General features: G+C 41.4%; 2 protein-coding genes across 2 annotated transcripts in view; one reads left to right on the top strand and one right to left on the bottom strand.

The window, feature by feature from the left end:
- Nucleotides 1-21115, top strand: part of MAP3K19 (mitogen-activated protein kinase kinase kinase 19) — a 64276-nt gene that overhangs the window by 39991 nt on the left and 3170 nt on the right. Inside the window, exons 10-13 of the mRNA XM_040358091.1 lie at nt 3675-3709; nt 5185-7386; nt 13653-13790; nt 15225-15922. Coding sequence (XP_040214025.1) covers nt 3675-3709; nt 5185-7386; nt 13653-13790; nt 15225-15922 — 3073 coding nt within the window. The remainder of the gene's footprint in view (nt 1-3674; nt 3710-5184; nt 7387-13652; nt 13791-15224; nt 15923-21115) is intronic.
- Nucleotides 8860-21115, bottom strand: part of CCNT2 (cyclin T2) — an 81908-nt gene continuing 69652 nt past the window's right edge. Inside the window, exons 10-11 of the mRNA XM_040358094.1 lie at nt 17758-17815; nt 8860-10503 (exon numbers count right to left, since the gene is read on the bottom strand). Of these exons, the coding sequence (XP_040214028.1) occupies nt 17763-17815 (53 nt within the window). The 3' untranslated portion in view covers nt 8860-10503; nt 17758-17762. The remainder of the gene's footprint in view (nt 10504-17757; nt 17816-21115) is intronic.

The following is a 21115-nucleotide window of genomic DNA, read 5'->3' as shown; positions in this document are numbered from 1 at the left end:
TTGCATTTTTTTTTACCAAAAATAGGTAGAATACGTATCGGCCTAAACTGAGGAAAAGAAAAATGTTATATATGTTTTTGGGGGATATTTTTTACAGCAAAAAGTAAAAAATATTGAATTTTTTTCAAAATTGTCGCTCTATTTTTGTTTATAGCACAAAAAATAAAAACCGCAGAGGTGATCAAATACCACCAAAAGAAAGCTCTATTTGTGGGGGAAAAAAGGACGCCAATTTTGTTTGGGAGCCACGTCGCACGACCGTGCAATTGTCTGTTAAAGCGACGCAGTGCCGAATCGCAAAACCTGGCCTGGGCATTTAGCTGCCTAAAGGTCCGGGGGCTTAAATGGTTAACATGGTTTCCTATAGCTATAGTTCACATCTGTGCATTTTATGGAAAGGGCCAGGGACTTTTTCTTGTTTTTGGTTCCATAGACTTCAATGGATCAAGAACGTGAATTGAAAATTGCAAAATGCACCTGAAATATGCAAACTGCAATCTGCATAGGTGAATCAGGCCTTAGACTTTCGTCAGAATATGTGTTAGGAGGTAGAATGGAAGATTTTTAAGACTAGTTCGGTAAAGCCTGGCTTACTTTAACTACAAAGTAATTCTCCTCCTGCGGACTACTCGTTATCTGTAAGTACAAGTACTCTGTTGCATAATATCTGTTGAAAATGTGCGTTATAGTGTCAGGTCTAATGTCAGTCAAGTAGTTGGTTTTAGGGGGGTATTTAAGATCATGCTTTGTAATTTAATGAAATAGAACAATGTTTGAGTGTTGTATGTGTATAAATGCTACCCTGTCTACTACTGGGTCTTGTATTATTTTGGCAACAAACGACACAGTAGGGCTTATTTTCGGGGTAGGTCTTACCATGTAATGTGCTGTCTTCTCTCCTCCTCTCTCTCCCTGCCTGTCAGGAATCCCCAGTGTGAACCGAGTTAAAATGTTTGTAAAATCCTATAATCCACTCTATTACAGAAGTATATAATGTACAATGTGTGCATTTCTGTAATATAATTGTGCCACATACCTTCGTTATAGCGCCGCTCTGCGCTTCTGTGACCGCCGGAGCTCTCTTCCACGCAATTATATTACAGAAACACACACATTGTACATTATAGTTTTTAAAAACGTTTTTATTTCTTCAAGTGTATGGCCCTAATTAGGGTAAGATAGTAGTATTTTTTTAGTTCTTTTAAATGCTATTATGTGGTTTTATATTGTTATCTTACAGTAATGAGAGATGTGTTTTGTACTTGTATATGTTGGTTCTATGAGCGCATCGATGCCTTCTGGTAATGACTGCGCTCCTAATAAGCATTTTAATAAATAAATAAATAAATTATATATTCCTGTAATAGAGTGGATTATAGGATTGTACAAGCATTTTAAACTAGGGCTTATTTTCAGGGTAGGGCTTATATTGCAGCCAGGAAAATAACTCTAGGTCTTATTTTCAGGAAAACACAGTAGCTCCTAAGCCCCAGGCAGGGAGAAATGCATCAAATAATTATAGTCTAATAGGACATCCTGTTTTATTGGACAATAAATCTTGTGGATTTAATAGAAAAAAAAAGGATTTGGAACTGCGCATCACAACAGCTGAGTTTACGATCGGCTGTTGAGACAGCGCCTGCGCACAATAGCAGACAAAATATTTTTTTCTGTCAGATTGTGCCCCGCGTTGCCGAGGCGTGTTCAGGTGGGTGAGGGGCAGATTATTACATGATGGGGCAGATTATTACATGATGGGCAGTACTGCAAAACAAATTTTTCTGCTATTCTTCCTGGACGCTTGCGGGGCGTGTGTAGTAAACCGGAGGGCGTTTTTTTTTATCAGAAAACTGTTTTCCAGCAGTGGGCATAATTAAAAAATACGCCCCATTTTAGCAGCACTGTGCATCATTTAATAATCCGGCCCCATCATGTAAAAATCCGCCCCTCACCAACTTGAACGTACCTCGGCAGCACGTGGGTTCTATCAAGAAGTGCCAGCTATTGTGCGCAGGTGTCACCTCACCAAAACAACAGCTGATCGTAAAGTCAGTTGTTGTGATGAGCATGCGCAGTTCGAGGCGGCCACTTCTCGGTAGAACACCTGCTACCTATAGTTGGTACCAGTGGCGGCCCGTCCATAGGGACGCACGGGCGCCGCCCCCTCCCACAGTCACAAAAAAAAAAAAAACGGGCCCTTTAAGAACTTTTATTCGGCTAAAATGTCATTTTGACATTTTAGCCGCAGTTCTGGCGGCCGTCTATAGAGGGCGCTGCAGCGCCACCCCCTCTCGCAAATAACACACATTCGTGCATAAATGCACAAATGTATGTTATTGTTGGTTGCCAGCGCTGCCTGGTCTATTCAGATAACCGGATGCGGGACGCCGGTTACCCGAATAGCGGCAGCTGGTTGGCTGAGGGGAACTGCCTATCAAAGCCAGCGGCTCTGATAGGCTTTTCTCCGGCTCTCAGCTGTCTATACTCTGAGCGCAGGCAATCTGCGCTCATTGTATAAGACAAACGGCCGTTTCAGCCAATCAGGTTCCCGGATTCTGGTTATCAGGAACCTGATTGGCTGAAGCTTCACCACAGCGGCAGAAGACATCGAGGGAGCACATGGAATCCTCAGGTAAGTGCTTTTTACAGGGAAAGGGGCACAGTGACATCATGGGGCACAGAGGTGACAATTGGCACAATGGCAGCATGGGGCACAGTGGCAGCATGGGGCACAGTGGTGACAAAGGGCACAGAGGTGACAATTGGCACAGTGGCATCATGGGGCACAGTGGTGACAAAGGGCACAGAGGTGACAATGGGCACAGTGGCATCATGGGGCACAGTGGTGAGTGACAATGGGCACAGTGGCATCATGGGGCACAGTGGTGACAATGGGCACAGTGGCATCATGGGGCACAGTGGTGACAATGGGCACAGTGGCATCATGGGGCACAGTCGTGACAATTAAAGGGCACAGTGGTGACAATTGGCACAGTGGCAACAGTTGAGGGGCACAGTGGCTGCGTTTGATGGCATGGCACAGTGGCTGCGTTTGATGGCATGGCACAGTGGTGACAATTGATGGCACAGTTTCTGTGTTGCATGGCACAGTGGTGACAATTGATGGCACAGTGGCTGCGTTTGATGGCATGGCACAGTGGTGACAATTGATGGCACAGTGGCTGCGTTTGATGGCATGGCACAGTGGTGACAATTGATGGCACAGTGGCTGCGTTTGATGGCATGGCACAGTGGTGACAATTGATGGCACAGTTGCTGTTTGATGGCATGGCACAGTGGTGACAATTGATGGCACAGTGGCTGCATTTGGTGGCATGGCACAGTGGCTGCGTTTGATGGCACAGTGGCTGCATGTGATGGGCACAGTGAGGCTGCAATTTTTTTTTTTTTCCGTTTGCGCCCCCCCAAAAATTTTGAGCACCAGCCGCCACTGGTTGGTACAGAACTGCAGTAAATGACGGTGTCATACAAGTCCATAACAATTTACCCTGCAGAAAAAATACAAGTTGCTTTGGGCAACAAATGTAGTTTTTATTTGATCACTGAGATCTCTACCTTTTGGTCTATGGGAACATTGACTTATGCTTTTTTTATGAATACATACGTAAATATTAGGAGAAATATAGAATTAACTTTTATTTTGTGTTTTTAAGGATTAAATTTGAGTGAATCCCCAGGAAAAAGTAAGGTGAGACTATATATGAAATGCCTATAACTAATGGAGTTTTGACATTCCACAGCTGCTAACAGTGTGAAACAGACACAGAAGTTGCAATGCAGTTACCTGGTTTCACTTTCATGTCTTACCTATTGTAAAGGTGATGAGTGATTACTGCTAGCAGCTATATCTGCTGGCAGTAATTAAATGTAAAAAAATGCGACAGGCTGGTTGTACAAACAGGCTGTGTCAACTTGGGTACAATCAGCCAGCCCATACATGGAACGAATCTTGGCCAGTTCAGCAGGGCCTGGCCGAGATTTTGATCCATGTATGGCTGGCTTATGTCACGTTAAAATGGGGTAAATATGAATCATCTTTCCAATGTAAGCTTGCAGAAGTATTACTATATATTTAGATTCTTCTATAAGAAAATTTATGGCGATTCGTTTTCATCTTCATTTTCAATGGTCTTATAATACATATTTTCTTTCACAAATGGTAAAAAAAAAAAAAAAAAACACTTTTACAAAGTCCACTTTGTGACCTTTTAGGGTACAGGCAGTTAAAAAGGATTTGATTAGCCATACAAGGCTACCACCATTGATCAAAAACCAGTACCAACCTTGGGCAAGGATCTGGACATTTGTGGCTAACCTAGGAGACAATGACCAGTGGCAAATGCAGTCAGAGGCACGTAATCCTATAGTAAGAGTAGGGAGGACCCTCACCATGCCAACATCCAAAATATATATTTACGGATTGACCAAGTCAAAAGATTTGCGGACTTTGTAGGCTCACGAGAGGGAGAATAAAAAAAAGTATACATTTAATTACAACATAATTAAAAACACATATAAACAACATACAAACACCACCCTGTATGGACACAGTTACCCAATAATGCAGTTATAGAGGACTGGACCTATGGTACAAAGATTAATTTAATAATGTATCAAGGTAAGTGAAGAATTTCGGATCCAGTAATGCCTCCAAAAACGCATTTCACGAAAGTATTAACTTCCTCAGGACAGATACCTACCCAGTATCTGTCCTGAGGAAGCTAATAATTTAGTGAAACGCAAGACAAGAACGTTTTTGGAGGCATTACTGGATCAGAATTCTTCTCTTACCCTGATTAATCTTTTTACCGTAGGTCCAGTCCTCTATAACTGCATTAATGGGTAACTGTGTCCATACAGGGTGGTGTTTGTACGTGGTTTATGTTTTTTAATTCTGTAATAAAATGTATACTTTTTAATTGATTCTCCCTCTCATTGTGTGCCTACAAAGTCCGCAAATGTTTTGACTAGGTCAAGTCCTATAGAAAGAAGTTACCTGCGGGTGGTCCGCTTCTGTCCATCAGGAAAGTTAGAAGAGAAACAGTGGTGAGCCCTGGCACTACAGAGCATAGGCAGATGTCACCCCACTCATTCTGAGGCAGGTATCCTTTTGAGCCTTTAATGATAAGTTGCAACATAAGCTTTTTTGTTTTTTCTTTTCAGACTTTTCCTCCAATATATTATTCCCCTCTATCCCCTAAATCCTACAAACTAAGACCTCTGCTAAAGACCAGTTCAAGCAACAGCCTAACAGAGAGATCGATTACCATTCTTAACTCAGAGAAGTTTGATAAATCCAAAGACAACAGATTAACATGTAAACATGGGAGTGTTGGGAAGCCAGTGGACGGACTAGATATGGTCTTATCTAAAGATCAAGTTCAGATTAGCTTGGTCAGTGTTACCAGTTCTGAAAGTGTAAACCACACGAGTGATCTGTCAAGAAGTGCTCACTCAGGCATAAGACTTGCTTCTGGAAGAAGAGAAGACCAAGGCAGCTCAACGAACCATAACAATACTAGTCTACCTCAAATTTTCAGCAGATTACCTGAACTGCACGCGAATGGCAAGACACCAAGGAGTAGCTGGAGAGAAAAGACGCATTCTTCTTTTGAAAGTGAACCATTAGCAGTACAAAAGAGCCATAAAACTTTGGGAGAGCCAAACAATGACAGTAAAGACAATGAATTAGTTACAAATTGTGACCAAGACCTGCTAAAAGACCAGACAGGCATACTACTGTGTAACAAGTCTAACAAAAACTCAAAAGATAACATCAAAATGCCATTAAATGACAACAGGCTACCGTATGTCAGCAAAGTCATAGAGTCCATCAAAAACAATTCACCAAGGACACCCAGAGCAAGCTATGTGCCTTTTGTACAAATCACCTTCTCTGAACAGGAGGCTGAAACAGAAGTTCACTATCCTCCAGTCAAACAGTCTCTTGTTAAAGGAAAGCCAAACTTGAGCATTCTCACTCACGTCAGTAGAAGTTTTAACATAAATGCCCAAAAAGAAAACGACAAAAGTAAGAAAACTAATAACATAAGAAGCAACTCGGCAACTAACCTAAAATTTTCAAGGCCTCTGTCCAACAGAAATAGTGGCAAACGTGTGCCCTTGCCCACTTTGGCATACTCTTCTGGGCCTTCACCCTCAAGACTGTCAAAGAAAGGCAGGCCCAAACAGGGCAGTGCAGAGCGAAACAGCCAACGTTCACAAACCCAGTTATCCCTTTATACAAAGAAAAGACCCAAATCTCCTGTAAATCCAGCCATGGCTCTTCGAGCAAAGTCTGCGGACGATTTCCAGGACATACATTACAGTGATATGTTTGTTGAGATAAAATCACAAAACAATGGCCCAGGTATTTTTCAAATGTTTGAGAGTCCAGTTTATATCAAATGTTCTAAAGACGATAGAAAAGGCCGTAAGGAAGCCGGCTCTGCCTCATCCACTAGGAGCTGTTCCTCTAAAGGTATTCGATCAGGGTCTTCACGAGATAGCAGTGCAAGATCTTCAAAAAGCACGAAACCTGGGAACAGGAAAAAATCCTCTGCAACAAGCAGTCAACGTAAAAACTTGTTGACAAAATCGGTGGCTGCAGAAGATATTTCTGAGAAAAATCAGGACAATCAGGTCATTATATCTGGCAAAGATTGGGAAATCAAAACCATTAAAGATGAGAGAAAGGTTATTGAAATTAATACAGATAAACTAAAAAACCTATCAGACCTCCCACATCAAGATTTTGCAGATTTATCCATCATTAAAGAAGCCACAATAGAGAACTCACTCACTGGGAATCAAGCAGCTCAAACCATCTTCATTAAAATGTTCCAAGAAGTGGGAAAAGTTAATCATATTCAAAATTTGAAAAAGGAACATGTTGATCTTGTTACACCAGAAGAGAGAAATGGAATAGAAAAGGTTGGACCTCAGGCCAAAACCAAAAGCAGTGAAAAAGATGAGGAACAAAGAGGACACATATCTGAAGCAGGAGATGTTGGACTACCGCCTCAGATCAGTGCTACAAGAAGACCATCAGAAGGTCTTCAGCTTTCACTAGGCAAAGCCACCTTGAAAAATCTCAACTCAAGAGAGAAAAATGAGGAGGAAATCTTGATTGAAGACCGTGAAAGAGAAAGATCACATCAGTTGTACAGCACTTCTATCTCAATGAACAGCAAACACAACAGTGGAACCAGTGACATGCTGATTTCTTTCAAAAGGTATTTGGAACAGATTGATGAACAGTCCAAAAGTTCAAAAACTATGGAGAACCAAGACAATGATCAAAGTATAAACATTGACTGCAAGCAACATGCTGATAAATCTGGAAGAAAAATGGATTCAATACAGGTAACAAATGATGTGAGCCATTAAAAAGGGAACATTTAAATTAATCCTAATTTTGATGTCAAATGTGGATTTAGTTTTAGTCAGTCTTTTGATTAAAATGCAGTTTTAGTTGTATTTTAGTCATCTGAATTGTTTTAGTGTTATTTTAATTGACTAAAATCTTCAGCACATTAGTCGACTAAAATCCAATGGTTTTGTTAAACTGTAATGCATTTAACCAGTTGCTGAATGCCCTATAGTAGTTTTACTGCTACAAGGCGGCAGCTGTGCGCCAGATAATTGTATATATACACGTGACCCTGAACTTCTGCCTACGTGTGCCGACAGCAGGCTGCTTTCTGTCGTAATTATTCACAGCAGAAGTCGATCTGTCCACAGGCACCAGACGATCAGGCAGGAAATCAGAAATGGGCTCTGCCTACATAAACAAGGCAGAGTTGAGTTCTGACAAGGGGGAGGGGGGGATAGATTTGGTCTTTCTGCAAAGCCGGGACTAAAATCCATCTCTTCCCCCTAGTAAAAGCAGGACACATGGTAAACACAAACACTGACTAGGCACACAGTTAACCCTTTGATTGCCCAAGATGTTAACCCCTGCCCAGACAGTGTCATTAGTAGTGACAGTGCACATTTTTATTCAGAGGCCAAGATATCCACTTCCTTGGCTGAAAAGGAGAGGAGGGTTTAGTTCTACTTTAGCAAGTTCATCTTCACAGTGCAGAAATGGTTTGCATTACACTTTCTTAATTGTTTATTAGTAAGCCTGCACAATTTTACATTAAGACTCCATTGACACTTGTACAAATCCAAAGTTGCGTGACTTGAGTGCAACTTTGGATGGGGTTCGACATGGATGTAACTTGTTGTGCCTCTGCAAAGTTGGACCCACTGTTGGATGGTATAACATTCAGGTACGACTTTCATACAACCTTTGAGGGTTAATATTAAAGTCTATGGCCTTCAAGTTGCATGAAAGTCGGACCAAAATAGTGCATGAACTTCTTTGAGCCCTGGTTCACACTGGGTACGATTTGGAACGATTTGAGATGCGATTTGACATGTCAAATCGCATCTCAAATCGGCGGCAATTGTCGGCAATGGCACTGTCCTAATCAGTGCGACGCCTCATCTGCGATTTCAAAAAGTAGTTCCTCTACTACTTTTTGCGATTACGGGCCGCGATTTATATTAAATTGCGGCCGAAATCGCGGCAAAATCGCAGCCGCGAAATCGCGGTAAAATCGCGCATTTTACCGCGATTTTGAATTCGCAGCAGTGTGAACCTAGGCTGAAGTTGCAACTTTAAGTAGCACATATATGAATGGTTATCATTAGAAAACATGGGGTACGACTTGTCATGCAACTTTGATGTCCAAAGTCGCACAAGTGTGAAATATTTGAACCTTGCAAAAATCCTGTTATACCTGGTTGTATTTTAGTAGGAAATTACAAAAAGAAAAACACAAGACACAGTTTAAAAAAGCCAACAAAAAAAAACGTTGGTTAGTATATTTGCTCTACTTTAACATTATTCAGTAGCAGTGCATTTTTTAGTTTAGGACCTACACCTTGCTTCAGATTTGGCAGCCATCAAGCTGCGATTGGTCATCTTTACTGTCCATTTTTTTTAAAGTCAACTGGAAAACAGCCAAGAACTTCACCCTGGTAAACATTGTCAGCTGCTTTCAGGAATGAGATTCAGAACAAGGTGTAATTCCATTTCAGTGAAAATATATACAAATATATAGATATATATAACATTTTGATTGCTAACTTTTATTCAGACATGACAACGCATCTTAAGGAGCATTGCAGTACCAAATTACAGATGGCAAGTTGGCAGTCAATGCAATCCCTGACCATTGGGTTGCCATGAATCAGAGGTGATATAGTTGAAGTACATATTGAACAATCAGAGAGGAACATGCTGAGATAAGGATTCTGTTAATTTTTTTTACCTTGTATGTAGATACACATCTAGTAAACTGATGAACTAAACAGAACAAATTACAGGAGCCAGATGCCCAGTATGTGAAAACATTGCTTCCTCCTAATTTATGAGTTTTGGAGTCAAGGATTCTTATGTTCCTGGCTACTTAATAGTATCTTCCAGTGAATATTGTCCACCATGCTTTCGTGTAGGTACATACACTACATTTGTGTGCCACACTTATGTTGCATCTGGGTTGATTTGGTTAAAAGAAAATTGCATATTTTGTGAAACGTGTTGTCTTCAGCAGCAAGCATTCATGTGAACGCATTACTCAGCCACACCAAAATTGTGGGCACATTTTACAAAAAACAGTTGGTCACAAAAGCAGCAAACTGGTAGCAACTCTTGGTTATGGTAAAGATAACCTAGTATGTACATTTAGTAGTGGGTATTCTTTAAATAAGAGCAAATGTCTTGTAGCCCCCAGCCAACACTGCCAGATGCAGTCTTAAAGGATGCACTGGAATGTCAAATTCATGGACTGCTTAGGTGCCAAGAGGTATACGTTGCTAAATTAAAGTGCAGCTTTGGATTTCCTATGCAATATCTAAAGGCAAGAGAATCAATAAACTGTAAGTAGAATTCGTTATCTATATTCAGACCTGCCCATATAGACTATAGAAAAATAGTTCAGTTTTCTTGTGGTTGGGCAAGCTCATCTACACTGGTCTACACTTTTCCGACTGCCTAGACACATCCTTACCACCTTTTTTTTTTGTACAAGAAAACTATAGATGTTCATTACTGGATGTAATGGATAGTCAGGAGTCAACAAAATCAACAAGTTTGTAAATACTATTTACATAGTCTATTCCATAGCTCTGGCGTACCATGTCAAACCTGTCAGAAGTAGAGGGACATTAAAGTAATATAAATTAGATATCTGCTTCAATAACAAAACACATAAAAATAAATTACATTTTAGTGTTTCCATCTTTGGGATGAATTGGTCATGATAAAAAGCAAAACGAAATTAAAATTTCAAAACAAATTTATAAGTTTCTGGACCACACTTTGTCATGTACAATTGGCGTGCAGTCCCATCCTGAGATTAAGTGCTTGAGGCTTTTCCTTTCTTCCAAAGGAGCGTCTTCACGGTCATCATGAGTCTTACCGGTAGAAAGCTAAGGAGATAAAGAAGTTAAATAATTTGGACAGATGGATAGAGATAGACAGACTACACAACAAAATAAATCAGAATATGGTGGGATAGAGAAGGTCTAGATCAGGAGTGTCAAACTCAATTTCATTGTGGGCCACATCAGCATTATGATTGCCCTCAAAAGGGCCGGTTGTATCTGTAAGATTACATGTCCAGCGCATCCCCTCCCCTTACATTAGATGTTAAAAGCCCCCCCCCACCATCAGAAGACGAGTCCCCCACTCTCCCTTACATCACAGTGCATCCCCTTTCCTTATGCTGCTGCTGGGAAGAAGCTGGATGCATTTCAAAGGGCACAGCGGCGACAATGGGTACAGTGGGCACAGTGGCTGCGTTTGATGGCATGGCACAGTGGCTGCGTTTGATGGCATGGCACAGTGGCTGCGTTTGATGGCATGGCACAGTGGCTGCGTTTGATGGCATGGCACAGTGGTGACAATTGATTGGAACAGTGGCTGCGTTTGATGGCATGGCACAGTGGCTGTGTTTGATGGCATGGCACAGTGGTGACAATTGATGGCACAGTGGCTGCGTTTGATGGCATGGCACAGTGGCTGCATTTGATAGGCACAGTGGCTGCATTTTTTTTTTTTTTCGTTTGCACTCCCCCAAAAATTTTGAGCACCAGCCGCCACTGGTCTTTAGTAAAGAAGCCAATGTGCTTCGGGGTTCCCCCCTTCATCGATCTTAAGAAATGCAGAAAGAGGGCCTAATTCTGGATAATTGGCATTTAAATGCTCAGAAAGAAATATTGGTTTTCAGTCTTCTACACCGCACAAAAAGCAGCAACACCTAAAATCCAAAGTAAATAGAGTAATACGGATAATTCAACTGTGCTGAAAAAAGCATGCCAAAATAAATCTAATACATACTATAATCGACAACGTTCATTTTGGTGCCAAAATCCTAAATTGGGCATCATTTAATTCATTACAAGTGTTATTTAAACTTCAGTCATTACCGGTACTTCATCTCTGGATACTTTTCTCTAGCCAATATATTAAGGCTGGAATAATTTTTCCACCTTCCAAAATAGTCATTTTAAATTAGAAATGTTAAAATACATTCCACACTTTTTGGGCTTCAGGGTGTACCGAGGTCACGGGAAAATGCAAAACGCGGCAAAATCAGCTAGCGGCCAAACCGTTCCTATCCTGAATGGGATTCTTCAGTGTTCAGGAAAGGGAGGTTGAATTTCCCCTAACCGCAGCAGCTCCTAAAACCAGCGATGGCGAACCTTGGCACCCCAGATGTTTTGGAACTACATTCTCCATGATGCTCAAGGCATTTATGGAGTTGATTTTATAACAGCATTCAGACTTTTGGAGTAAGAGTCTATCAGCATGGCACATCTTGCCTTGGCATTCTTTGGCCACTCTTCCCTTGCGAAAGTGCTCTAAATTAAATTGGATTCAGGTATGGGCTCTGGTTAGGCCATTAACCGCTTAACGACCGCCGCATGTACATATACGTTGGCAAAATGGCACGGACAGGCAGAACGACGTGCCCGCACGTCGCTGCCTAAACGTGGGTCGGGGGGTCCGATCGGGACCCCCCCCCGGTACATACGGCAGTCGTTAATCGTGTGGGAGCGATCCGGGATGAGGGGGCGGCTATTTGTTTCTAGCCGCCCCCTCGCGATCGCTCCCCGGAGCTGAAGAACGGGGAGAGCCGCGTGTAAACACGGCTTCCCCGTGCTTCACTTTGGCGGCTGCATCGATCGTGTCATCCCTTTTATAGGGAGACACAATCAATGACGTCAGACCTACAGCCACACCCCCCTACAGTTGTAAACACACACTAGGTGAAACATAACTCCTTCAGCGCCCCCTGTTGGTTAACTCCCAAACTGCAACTCATTTTCACAGTAAACAATGCAATTTAAATGTGACAAAATTGTCCGAAGTGTCCGCCATAATGTCGGTCACGAAAAAAATCGCTGATCGCCGCCATTAGTAAAAAAAAATAATTAATAAAAATGCAATAAAACTATCCCCTATTTTGTAAACGCTATAAATTTTGCGCAAACCAACCGATGAACGCTTATTGCGTTTTTTTTTACCAAAAATATGTAGAAGAATACGTATCGGCCTAAACTGAGGAAAAAATGTTTTTTTATATATTTTTGGGGGATATTTATTATAGAAAAAAGTAAAAGAAATATTGACTTTTTTTCAAAATTGTCACTTTATTTTTGTTTATAGCACAAAAAATAAAAACCGCAGAGGTGATCAAATACCACCAAAAGAAAGCTCTATTTGTGGGAAGAAAAGGACCCAAATTTTGTTTCGGTACAACATTGCATGACCGCGCAATTACCAGTTAAAGCAGCGCAGTGCCAAATTGTAAAAACGCCTCTGGGCATTTAGCTGCATATTGGTCCGGGGCTTAAGTGGTTAAAAAACAAATCATCTGGTGTTAAAGCATCACAAGCACTATCGTTGCTGGAAGGTATCAGGAAATCAAATGTTCTCTGAAAAACATTCTACACTAGTGTAAACGAGACCCTACTACAATTAACTGAAAGCTAATTGGTTGCTATGGGTTAATTTCTATGGTGTGACTTAGGCTGGCCATACATTATACAATTGTCTTTTATACAATTTTCCTTTACATTTACCAAAACCATATATTATGGGGTCAAACCTAAAGACTTTAAATTTGTAACACAAACAGGCAGGCCCTTGTACTAGATAGTTGAAGGTAAATCTAAAGGAAATTAAAATAAGAAGATTGTATATAATATATGGCCAGCTTTAGGGTTTTCTCATTTATAACAGAACAAGGCATTCACTATCCCATCTCCAAGTGATAAAACGTGGTGCGCTCTGTGGAGCCTACGGTGCCCCACATAGTTCTCTGTTTAGCATAGCAGAGAGCTCTGTCATTGGAAAAGAGCCAGTCATTTGACTTGGAAAAGAGCCAGTCATTTGACTTTGATGGGCTGGTCATTTCCCCCATTCATTCTTATTTTTAAAGCCAAAGAAGAGCAATGCAAATAACGATGAGAATGATTTTAAATACAAATATGCAGTATTTTTTCCTTTGGCGGTGGTATTAGCTTTTGGAATGCACCTGTAACCGATTGTCCTACTGGTTTTCCTTTTACAGAGCAACAGATGTACAAGCCCCACTGACAGGGAAACCAATAACTCCAACCAGTCTGGAAACTACTTCAACACTAGCAACAATGACAGCTCCATTTACTGGATAAAAGGAGAGGTGTTGGGCAGAGGAGCGTATGGAACGGTAAAGTCTGGTATATTAGATTTGTTAAAGTACAAGGTCAATGTCTGTGGACAAAGGTTTCTATTACTGCTAGTTGCGTTTAAAAAAAAAAGTATGGGAGTCATCAGGAGACGCGAGAAACCAGTCTGCGAAACATCAGAAATATAACCTCTGGGGTGAACTGACTTTTTAAGGCCGGGGCCCTTAACTGGGGGTACACACACCTCTTAGGGGTTAGGGACTGAATCTCTATATAAAACAAATGACAGGTTTTTGTTTTAGTAACTGTACCTCTAATCGTCTTTTTTGCACAAAAAAGCTCACTAAATTGTAGCTTAGCTTGTGTATTTAAAAGTAGATGAAAGATGGATAGCCGCACTCCAAAAAAAATGTGCTGGTTGTCTTTTATTCAAATAAACAGCAAATACATCACTGAATCATAAAACAGGAACAGGGGAACAGCCGACGTTTCGCACAAGATTAGTGCTTCAGGAATCCATGAATAAGCACTAATCTTGTGCGAAACGTCGGCTGTTCCCCTGTTCCTGTTTTATGATTCGGTGATGTATTTGCTGTTTATTTGAATAAAAGACAACCTGCACGTTTTTTTTTGGAGTGCGGCTATCCATCTTTCATCTACTTTTCATGCTCGCCCAGTGCACTGCCAGCACCCTTGGAATCCTGTTTTAAACGTGTGACCATATAGTAGACCCACCTAGAGCGGTGACTCTCTTTCTAGCTTGTGCATTTGCTGTTTTTATATAAATATGCTATCCTTTCACCTGCTTATAATTATCCCCATGTAAAGTCAAATCAAGCCATCGACTTATTTAATGTCATACCTGAATCTTACAGGACTGACAATGATGATTAACAGTTTGGTGATGAGGGTATAGGGGAATATTTGGCAATCCATTCTAGCAATCATAAAACATTAAGAACCCTGCATTAAGGTGTTAGCAAATGCAAAGTCAGCAAATTTCCTTTGACAAAAATGGCTACCATATAGGCTACTCTAGGAGCCTAGCTCTAGGCACCTTGGTAGTGACCAGTGGTCAGATAGAGAGACAATGGCGCCATAGTGGGTAAAAACGACCCAAGCATTAGGGTGACTATTGAAGAAAGGGAGGATGAGTTGGGCATTTGTTGCAACAATGGGCAAAGGGGATCCAAGAATCTAGCTGGATGAGGCAAAAATAATACATTTGTAGTTAGAGAAGGACTAGGTTAAGGCCAGAATAGGGGTAATGTGCTCCAACTGTTTAACAAAGGGTTTGTACCCAACAGAGTGTACCTGCAGAGAGGTGGTACTTGAATTATTAATAGCAGCAGCTGTTTAATGGGGCTTTAGCCCATTTAATTTTTATGCTGCGCTCCAATAGATGTAAAATAGCAGCTACTAATGTTCAGATGATGTACATACAGTAAACATTTCTTATTGTCCTTTGGCTACAGGTGTATAAAGGTCTTACAAGCCAAGGGGAGCTCATTGCCGCCAAGCAGGTGACGCTACATGCCTCAGACTCAGAAGTTGCAGAGAAGGAGTACAAAAAGCTACAGGAGGAGGTAGACCTATTGAAGACTCTGAAACATGACAATATAGTCGGCTACCTGGGTACCTGTCTGCAGGACAACATAGTGACAATATTCATGGAGTATGTACCGGGGGGATCCATGGCCAACATTTTACGGGATTTTGGACCACTGCAAGAAGCTGTAATAAGTAAATTTACAAACCACATTTTGCAAGGTATTGCCTATCTGCACAAAAACAGGGTGGTGCACAGAGATATCAAGGGTAACAACGTCATGTTAATGCCCAACGGGGTCATCAAACTGATAGACTTTGGCTGTGCTAAACGCCTGAATGGACTGAGCATGAATAGCTCTCGGAGGGAAATGTTGAAATCAATGCATGGGACACCATACTGGATGGCACCAGAAGTAATCAGCGAGTCTGGACACGGGGAGAAGTCGGACATATGGAGTATTGGTTGCACAGTGTTTGAGATGGCGACTGGAAAGCCTCCGCTGGCACACATGAACAGGTTGGCAGCGATGTTTTATATTGCTGGACATAAAGGATTCATGCCAACTTTGCCTGACCACTTCTCAAAGAAAGCAAGAGACTTTGTAAACCTGTGCCTGATAAGGTGGGTCAATAAAGTATGAGTGATTTACAAACACAGACAGAAAGTGAAATTTTCTAGTTTGCTAAAGACCTGTCATTTTCCCAACAAGATTGAACATAAAAGAACTATGCTCAACACAGAACTGTAGCCAAAAAAGCCCAGTGCCCACCACACCCTCACAAAATAGAATCCCAAAAACTCACAAAGGCAAATTGCCAAACACATGAGTATCTGTCATGCTACACGGGGAACATCCCATGCCAATCTCTATATCGTGTCCTTTTAGTGGGGATCATGTGACAAAAGGTCTGTGCATTAGGTCACATTACTGGCAACTATGACATCCAAGATCAGTGAATGAATTTTACAATATTAAAATGTGAGGATAGAAATATGGAAGCTGCTATCCTTTTTTTTTTTTAACAGAAAGCTGCTATCCTTTTAAAGCTTCAGACCCTAAGGCCATAATCTTTTCTTCACTTTCTATTGAATCAATGGCCATAGGACCAAGGAAATTTCAACTCCCATACTACATTCATCTAAGTAGTAAAGACAGGCTCAGAACTGAAAGTCCTGGGAACCTGAGCTTACCCCTCCTTAGTCCTGTTTACTGTTATCATTGAAAGAGAAAAATTAAAAGAAAATTTTAAAATTAGGGTCGACACCAGAACAGAAAGAGAAACTTTTCCAACGGGGAAGACTTTAGAGGGATTTCCTCTAACTTCCTCCTTCGGCTATGGGACAGCAAGTGAAGGACAATCTCCCCAGTGGAACACAGATGGGAAAAAAATTGACAGGGGTTATAATCCTTTCCTTAAGCTATCCTAAATGAAAAAAGATTTGCCTTTAGTGCTACTTTAAGGGTAGCAGGGTGGGCAGGGCAGGTGGTGGGTCTAAATTAAGAGACCTTAGACCCAGGTTCACACTGCTGCAGGACTGACATTCCCGTATTGTCCGATGTCTGTTGAAATCGCACCAAAGTTGTCAAGAGTAGTACAGAAACTACTTTTGGGAATCGATACGGCGCCACACCGTTTTGGAAGTTGCCATTGCCGGCAATAGCTGCCGATTTGACATGTAAGTGAACATAGGCTAAAATTTATATAAAGAAACAGGTTGTTTTGTCTTCAATTTCTCATCCAAAATATAGGTGCAAGTGCATTAAAATGTCACAGTCTTCAAGCCTCCAACCCCCCCCCCCTACTGAATCTGGGGGTTCTTCTCCACAGAGGCTTCTGACCTTTATTTTAATCCAATGCTCACACAGCTGCATTATTCATTCACAGGAGATCTGTCCAGAGTCCCATTTACCACTGGCTTTGCCGATCTCAATGGCGTACAAGCAAAGCTCCCAACTATTCCTGATTTCGAGGGACTGTCTCTGATTTGGAACAAAGTCCCTCTGACCTCATTTGTCCCTTTTTTTAGTCTTATCTATCTAGTTGTATATAAAATGCACTTTTTCTCAAAAGGTGTTTCCCAGTGCTAAACCTTTCATTCAAATTCTAAATTGCTGCATTTGTAAAAACCAGCATAAAGGAATAGTAGTAAAAAAAAAAGCATGTTTGGGAACAGCTCTCCTGCATAACAAGGTGATCCCAGAACACTGACCTAAAGGTATTGGAGGTGGTCAGATCCACAACACAGCCTGGTCAAGGTTTTTAATTTGTGACTGGATTGTAACTTCGCAGGTTAAATTATAATATGTAAAAACACAGGTACTGTTGGCACTAAATTACAAAATGTCACAATAAGAAAATTGTATGACACTAAACCTTATCAGAATAGTGGCCACTATAATTTGGGGAACAGTGGTGTAGCATTGTTAAATTACTGTATGAGTGGTTGTCACTTACCATGACTAAGGAGGCGAAAGTACCAGGAAGGACAGAGGGTCAAAAGTTTCAATCTCATCTGAAAAGAAAATATGGGAGATCTCAACAAGGGAGATCACTTACAAGTTTAGTTGCAGTGCTTAAAGAATAAACATACACATCACTTTATATCCAATATAAAAACAGTATTGCAATGGGCAAGGCATGCAAATATATATATTCTATACTATAGTATTGATGCATAATATTAAACGAAATAAAAAGTCTGTGGCCACCTGACCATCACACACAGTATATGTCCTAAGGAGTATGGAAACCCTCCAAACTCTTAAAACCAGGTTCCAAGTGAAGGTTACTATTAATATTACAAGAAAATTGTGCACTTCCAATCGTGTGATAACAGTTGTAAAAAAACAGCTCCATTAACCGCTGGTCTACAAAGGCAGGTTTACGAATGGCATAGTAGATAAGTGCTTACATCAAGCAGTAGCAGCTGTGAGCTTGGTACCGGCTTTAAGGGTCAGCGAATGGCTCTGTTCAGCTAAGTGACTAGGTAGCTATAGATCTGTTGGAGCACTTATGGGGCTCTCAAAAAGGCACCCACCCCCATCTTTCCACTAGGCAGCTGTGGACCATTGGAAATGGTTTCCCTAGTGAAAGGAGGAGGAACTCTGGGAATGGATCTCTCCTGCGACCGATGACCCTGGAAGTGACGAGCATCACTTCCAGTGTCACAGCGGTCATTCCTTGGCTACTGTAGCCGATGATGCAGCTATTCAAAACACTGTTTGAATAGCTGTGTTGGTAGACAATGGGGACATTGTGGGGGAGCTTGTTAGCTCAGTTGATTGTGGGGGAGCTTGTTGGCTCCACTGCAAGTAAAGAAACGCATCCCTTGTGACAGCAATAAGTAGTCATAGGTACACTTAATGGAGAGATCTGGGGTATAGTAGACTCCAGATGTCTCCTCTGCCCTTAGGCTCGATTCACACCTATGCATGTTGCTTTTAAGTCTTTTTGCGGTGGTTGCTGTGTTTTTCGACACACGTGTTTACCGTGATTTGCGTGTTTTTTTTTTTAGCAGGCAATTATTTTTTTTTATATTTCCTTTAACAACTATCTATAAACAGGTTAAAAAAAAAAAAATCGCAAATCGTGGCAAAAGCGCGGTACTTGCGTTTTGGATGCGGGTCCATTGAATTCTATTACATGCAAAACGCTGCTTTTTGCAGGAAAAAAGTCCCCGACCCTTTCCAAAAACGCAGACACACTGCATTGATGTGAACATGTTCCATCGGAAAACGTTAAAAAACAATTCCCTGCATTTCTGCAAAATGCACCAAAAAATGCATTAGTGTGAATCGAGCCTTAAAGGGTTTGTAAAGTTTTGTGTTTTTTCACCTTAATGCATCCTATGCATTGAGGTGAAAAAACACCTGCCAATCACAGGCCCCCTAGCCCCCCGATTTACTTACCTGAGCCTGTTCACCTGCTCGGCGCGTCCCCGGCAACCTCTTCTCCACGGAGTCTCTGCGTTAATTGGATAGATTGATAGCAGAGCAGCCATTGCCTTCCGCTGCTGTCAATCAAATCCAATGACACGGGCGCCGGGGCCGAGTCATACACTCGGCATCTATGGACGCCAAGTATATGACACAGGAGCATGCCCGCAAGGTAACCCCCTTGGGAGATTCCCAGAGGTGGTTATCTAATGCGGGGAGGAGCCGCTGTGGGACCCCAGAACAGAAAGATCGGGGACACTCTGTTCAAAACAAACTGCACAGTGGAGGTAAGTATATGTTCGTAAACAATTATCCTTTAGTATCCCTTTAAAAGCATCTGGTAACACAAAGATCAGATGCTTTCCTTGCGTTTATATCCAAGGAAAACAGGAAGTCGCGTCAATACTAGAAAAATAGTATAAGCAATTTTCACATTTTACAAGCTTGCTCAATTTTTGTTATTTTTTTTCATTAGCATAGCAGACTATTTGTTTTAATCAAATTTGCAAGTGTTAAAAAAACTTTTTCTAATAACGTTAACGTAATAAAAGGACATTGCCACTCATCGCTGCTGGCATGCAAAACTGCAAAATGGAAGGATTGTATGATTTTTTTCATTGAAGTTAAAACTTCATCTTTGTAGAGAACAGAAACAAAAATTACACTAATTACAGCGAGGCTTGTTTGCTTATATCATATACACAGGATTGGATATATCTAGTGAATAATTACACAATTTATTGTGAGAACGTGCTCACCACATTTAGTAAATCACACTCATTATTACACATGCCACTTTTTGACAAATATGAGAAAAAAAAAAAAAAAACTTTGCACCTCTGGGATTTGTGATCAGCGTTACTGAGAAGTTGAACAGTTTTTATTACAATCACCCCTGTACTGCCAGAGGACAAAGTTGTGTCTCTGCCGAAATACCTACAAAAACCCTACTTGTCTAAAAGGTATGCTGAGGGGACCGTGTCTCCTTTACAACATGAAGTGGATAGAGGAGACAGACCCTCCCACTTGGCATTGCTACAGTCTCTTAAAGCAGAGCTCCCATTTTCCTTCTCCCCTTTCCCTCCGCTGCCACATTTTGCACCTTTTGAAAAGAAAGTGGGGTACCTGGTTTTGACAGGTACCTACTCCCACTTACGGCTGACTTCACCAGGATGAACTCATGCGGAAGTTGGGTCCCCCTCCTTCTCCCAATGCCGGGCCATTCACAAAGCACAGCCCACTTTGCGCATGCCCCAGTAGGGAACCAAGGCTTCACTGCCGGTTTCACCATTCCTGATATGGCAGCGGCAGCACCCGAGCGCCGAGTGAAGTCACCGCTGGAATGCTTGGACAGGTAAGTGTCCCAATAATAAAAGTCAGCAACTACAGTATTTGTAGGTGCTGACTTTATTTTTTCTCAAGGAGCCTGGAGCTCCTCTTTAAAGTGTATTTCCACCTTTGCAGCCAAATCTAGATCACACATACTTTTTGTTACATGTTCCCATTCACATAGCATAACCTAAAAATTCTTTACAAATGTTGCTTATATTTTTACTTTTTTTTCTCTGAAATTGCCAAAACGAAGGCCAGCCATACACGGTTGGAATCGATTGATCAAATTTGGATACAACCAGTCTGCTGGATTCCCTTGCAATTATTGCAAACGTCTGTCTATAATCACTGTCTTTTACCGGTGGGGACAGCTTCCCCCTGCACGCCCCCTCCGGGAGCAGACAATTTCTCAACAGGAAATGCGAATTTCCTTCTGGCAACCCGTGGTAGCAGGAAAGAAATTTGCACCGTCTTTGGCCTGCCTAAATTTTTCCCCTTGTGTGAAAATGTAAAGGCGGAAGCTGGGGAGTTCATGTTTACCATAA

Source organism: Rana temporaria, chromosome 6 (genome assembly GCF_905171775.1).
Source record: "Rana temporaria chromosome 6, aRanTem1.1, whole genome shotgun sequence".
In the NCBI taxonomy this organism is placed as follows: domain Eukaryota; kingdom Metazoa; phylum Chordata; class Amphibia; order Anura; family Ranidae; genus Rana; species Rana temporaria.
This window is presented reverse-complemented; position numbering and strand designations above follow the sequence as displayed.